The sequence below is a fragment of the Equus quagga genome, chromosome 2 (assembly GCF_021613505.1).
Source record: "Equus quagga isolate Etosha38 chromosome 2, UCLA_HA_Equagga_1.0, whole genome shotgun sequence".
NCBI lineage: Eukaryota > Metazoa > Chordata > Mammalia > Perissodactyla > Equidae > Equus > Equus quagga.
Window position 1 is genome coordinate 22,666,011 of NC_060268.1, and position 4,868 is coordinate 22,670,878.

At 52.7% G+C, this 4,868-nt stretch overlaps 1 protein-coding gene across 1 annotated transcript; it reads right to left on the reverse strand.

Moving 5' to 3' along the window:
- Positions 1-291: 291 nt before the first annotated feature.
- On the reverse strand, positions 292-3,666 carry LOC124234970 (granzyme B-like). The gene is made up of 5 exons (XM_046652679.1): positions 3,585-3,666; positions 2,299-2,446; positions 1,630-1,765; positions 1,164-1,424; positions 292-531 (listed from the first exon to the last, which is right to left on the reverse strand). The coding sequence occupies exons 1-5, from the start codon at positions 3,637-3,639 to the stop codon at positions 292-294; spliced, it is 840 nt and encodes a 279-aa protein (XP_046508635.1). The 5' UTR covers positions 3,640-3,666.
- Between the last annotated feature and the right edge of the window lie 1,202 nt (positions 3,667-4,868).

Here is a 4,868-nt window from a genome sequence, read left to right on the forward strand (position 1 = left end):
TGCCATTGAGCTGCCACCCCAGGCTTGCCTGCTTGTTGTCCCAGACCCATGGTGTCATCCCCCTTCCTCTCTGCCGTCTAACACAGGGAAGGAGGTAAGAAGTTCACCCTGAGCCCCAGGACCAGAGAGGTTCATGTTTTCTCCTGATGGTGCTCAGCTGCAGTCCTGGCAGAAGGGCAGGCCCAGAGGAAGGTGTGGGTCAGAAGGAGCTGGGGAACAGCTTTGCATGAGGTTTGGGGGAGGTGGTGGTGAGAGGGAGAAGAGGAGGAAGCAGGAAACGGCAGATTTGTGTCATTGGCCTTCTAAGGACCGAGTTAGTGCCTGTGAATGAGGGTCATTCTGCATCAGCTCCAGAGAAGGTGGGCTGGTTCCTACAGTTAGAGGCTTTTCATAGGATTTCATGGTTTCCTTCATCCAGGGCAGGAAACTCGAGACTTTGGTGAAGACCCATGGAGGTGTCACGTCATTTAGACCACCACGGGAAATGCCCTGGATCACGTTGTTACACACAAGAGGGCCCCCAGAGTGCCCCTATGGACAGAGTGGGGAGGACTGAGTCTGTGCTTCCCCTGACATCTCAAGCGCTATCTCAGTGAAGGCCCCCTGGCCTGGCCTCCACGTGGGAGATCAGAGAGCAGGGCAGGCCCCTGTGGGCCCCTCAGCTGCCCAGTTCTGACCCTGGATATTGTCACAGCTTCATTTCACTCAAGGGGCGGCTGCCTCTCCTCCCCCAGGTCCCAGGTCCTCTCCCCATGAGGGCGCTGTGGGACTGTGCTTTGTCTACTGTTTAAGGACATGGAAGCAGGCAGGTGAGGATGACACTCAGGATGGAGGGTGAGCCATTTAACCAAGATAGGAGCCAGCTCTGAGGAGCCACCTGGTTTGACTGCTGCACACCCAGGGAGTGGTTTTCTAACACCTTTGCCCAGGTTGGGGCAGAGTGTTGCAAATTCATCTTCTGAATGGAGCACCATGTTTGGATGCATCTCAGGCGCCTAGTAGGCTCCCAGATGCCCTGTGACTCCCCACTCTGGTTGCGCCCTGCTTCTCTTACCGGGAGAAAGATCAGAGTCTAGGGGGTGAAGGAGTCCCTACTGCCTGGGTCTCCAGGTCCTGAAACACCCCTCTCCCCAAAGCTGACCTAGGCAGATGCCCAGTCTCACCTTAAAGGAAGACTTCCTTTTATTCGGGTCCCCCACGCACAGCAGAGTGGTAGTGCTGCTATAATCATATAAGCGGGCTTCGCACACCTCGTCCTGCTGCACAGTCAGCTCCACCACCCGGAGTGTGTTGGAAACTCTGCCATTTGGGGCAACTTTCCCCCAGCTGGCCACACTGCACACCTCTCCAGGCCTCACTTGCGCTGTGCCCCTGGGCAGGCTGAGGGTCCTCACAGCTGCAGTCTGCCTGGCCTTTCTCTCCAGCTGATGAGAAGAGGCAAGAAAGTCCAGCTCAGCCACTGGCCTCCTGGGCCTGGACACTGCGATGGGGCTGCACTGACTTCCCTCTCCCCTGAGCCACTGGGACTCATCAGGAGGCCAGGATGGGAAGGATGGGAAGGACAAGTCACAGTGGGAGGGGAAGAAATCTGGACCCAGGACAGCAAGAGCAGCAGGGAAGTTCCCTTACCTTGAGTATCATGATGTCGTTGAAATAGTCTTTAGGGATATAGTCAGGGTGGCAGATGGTTTCTTTCACAGGGATGACCTGCCAGGTCCTCTCTTGAATCAGGATGTTGTGGGCCCCCAGAATCACCCTGACTGAGCTTCAGAGAAAGGAGAGTGGGGATGTGGGGGCAATGGGTTGCAGGAGATCCAGCCCTGGAGCCATGATGGGAGGGTGACAGCTGGCGCAGGGCAAGGCTACAGCTAGGGGAAATCGAGACAACACAAAGGCCTGGTTCTAAGTGACTGTGTGTCCTGTGCTTCTCAAGGACACTGAGAGGAGGGCTTCTGGAAGTTTTCTCTTGCCCTCAGGCAATATTGTGAAAGGACTCTGAGTTTGCCTTTTGACCAGAATGCATGCTTTCATCCTCCACAGCTGCTTTAGTTGGCCAGTGTGGTCTCTCTTCTCAACTGAGCCACTTGCTCTCGCCTCTGACTCTCGGACTGCAAAGCTTCCCTGTACTGTTTCTCTCTTTCCATGGCCCAGACACACTCTCAGATAGCTCCTCTCAAGAGCTTTTCTGGCACTGAGTTACCAGAAGCTGAGGGAGATCCCCTCGGCTGCTGTCCACGGGCAGAGGACAGGGGTCCCTGTTGGGGACTCAGGAGGTGTCAGCTGTCTGCGGCCCCTCACCTTCCCCAGCAGTGAGCAGCCGTCATAACATTGTCCAATTTCATGAGGACACTGCCACACCTCTTGGCCTTCCGCTTCATGGGAACCAGAATAAACACCATGTAGGGGCGGGAGTGGGCCCTGACCTCATGTCCTCCTATGACAATTCCTGAAAAGAAAAACTGGAAGATGGGCTTTCTGTAAGCAGCTGTGGTAAGGAGGGAAGGCTCCGGAAGGTGACGATTGGGGGTAGGGTCTAGAGTGCCCTGCAGAAACCAGGCGAGAGTCCTCCCAGGTTCTCCCTGGAGCAGAATAACCTTTTCCGAATGTGGAGCCTCCAAACCCTCTATGAGACAGTGGAGGATGGTACTTCTTGTCCCTGTCCTGCTTCAACCACGTATGGGAGGGGTGAGAGCTGTCTTCAGAATGGTGAAGCCCCAGGGGATTGTGGACAGGGCTCTGCTGATGTCTTTTGTGTCAGGGAGTCTCCCAACCCTTCTGAGCCTTTGCTAAGGTCCTGACTGGTGCCCGTATCTAACAATCTGTCCATGAGCTTATGAAGTTGGATTTTCTACAGTCCTCGTGTCCTGTAGGCTAACCTGTCCTGGGATCTCAGTAAACATTTTTTGACTGTGTGAATGAATGGCCTTCACTTAGCTTTCTGCTGAGGTTTGGTGGGGATCGTGCTTGTGGGATTGAAGGCCATCATCATGTAGGGAGGGCCCTGTGTGGAGCAGCCTATGCCTTGGGAAGGCAGGGAGAAGTGGGGTGGAAAACGGGGGTCCCCAGCCTCTGGTAGAGCCAAAGCAACTGGACAGCCCCACAAGCAGTCATCCAGCCCCTTCTGAGATCCACCGCTCCCTGGGGTCCTCTCCTGGGAAGGGGGAGGGGGTGAGGGCACCAAGAAGTGAAAGTGTTTTTTTTAGCTGGTTCCAGTGACAGTTCCTCTACTGCAGCTGGTTTGTGTGATCTGCCCTTTCCTGAGTTGGACTGAGGGATTTTAATTACTTACCTTTTAGAGCTCAGTTTCCTCTGCCAAATGCCTTTCTGTGAACAGCCCACTTTCCAGTTGATAAGAAAAAGGCTCACACGCTAAATCTTTTAGTGAACACCGTTCCTTCCTGCCATCCTTGTTGTATGTCTATGCAGCATCAGACTTGTTAGTCTGTTTAGGATGGGAGCTGGGTTCTAGAAAATTCTTCGTCTGAAATTGAGGAAAATCAGTGAGTGTGCTGGATAGAAGGATCAGGAGTCCAGAGGGTTTTCTGAGATGGGCTGGAGCCTCTGGCATGGGGATGGTCACACACCTGTTGCAGACTTGGAGGGCAGAAGAAAGGCCAACAAGAGCAAGAGTGGCTGCATCTTCCTTGAAAGTCTGCCCAGGTCAGAGCTGCTGGTGGTTCTTCCTTCTAAATACTTGGTCGGGGAGAGGAAGGCAGGGGTGTGGCCCAGGAACTTACCGACTTCCTCCACCTGTGCTACTGGTTTTCTTGCATCATCTGCAAGGTGATTTGTTGAAGTTCTCTGGCTTTGGGTAGGTGACAGAAGCAGTGTCACTACACTTAAACTCCCAGTGCTGAGTCACAAAGTAAAAGCAAGAAGAAAGAGCAAGAAAGGGGAACATTTGCGGCAGTCAGCAGAGGAGCTGGAGCCTAGGAGCTCCTCAGTGACCGAATCAAGAATGTCTTTTTCTCAGCTCTTGGCTCTTTTTCCATCCTGACGAAGTCATGCATAATTATTTAGCAAGGTAACTCCAGGGAGATGAGCGTGATGGCTCCTCCACTTGAGAAGATGGCGGTCAGCTGGGGTAGACTGAGAATTAGTGGGACCAGCTGGTAAAGGCTGTAGTGGGAGTCTGCTTGGTGGTGGGAGATAGAGGCTGGACCTGCCTTAATAGCATGTAGAGCTGGACACACCCAAACCCCAATGGTAACCCCTTTTGCTCTCTGGCCACCAGTCTAGGGTTGTATTTTGGAATATTTAGAATCCCCTCTTTCAGTGTAAATATTCTGTGACAAACAGAGCTTCTCTTTTCCCACGATTTTGAGCAAAGTTGCTGGGCTTGATATTCCTTGGACCAAAACAGACCATCAGCGAGTCTGTCAGAATTGAAGGGTCTGATTGGTTTATGCTTGGGTCTTGTAGCACGAGGTGAGGACTTTTACCCATATCATAGTGCCTGGTAGCTGAGGAGAGGGTTCGTCTCAAGAGACACGGGTCACTGTTGCCTGGCGATGGGGAAGTGGATGCCAATTGTCCTATAATTCCTCTGCACTAAGGAGTCTGTCTGGGGTGCAGTGAACCACAGCTCTGATGTCCCTGCACCTGACAGTTATAAATATTTTCAAAGAGATTATCCCAACACTCTCACCAGTGTGACGAGAGGTGAAGAAGTCATGGAAAGGGAGGCATCATGAGTGCTAATGGCCTAACCCCAATTCTGCTGAAGGAACAGCAGCCTATGAAGACATAGGAAACAGAGGAAGGCAACCTGCTTAAGCGTTAAGGATGAAGATGACTGGGTGGTGGAATTCTCAGGAATTTTAATGTTCTTATTGCTGTTTTCTGCTTCTACTGTGTTTCTCTATGAG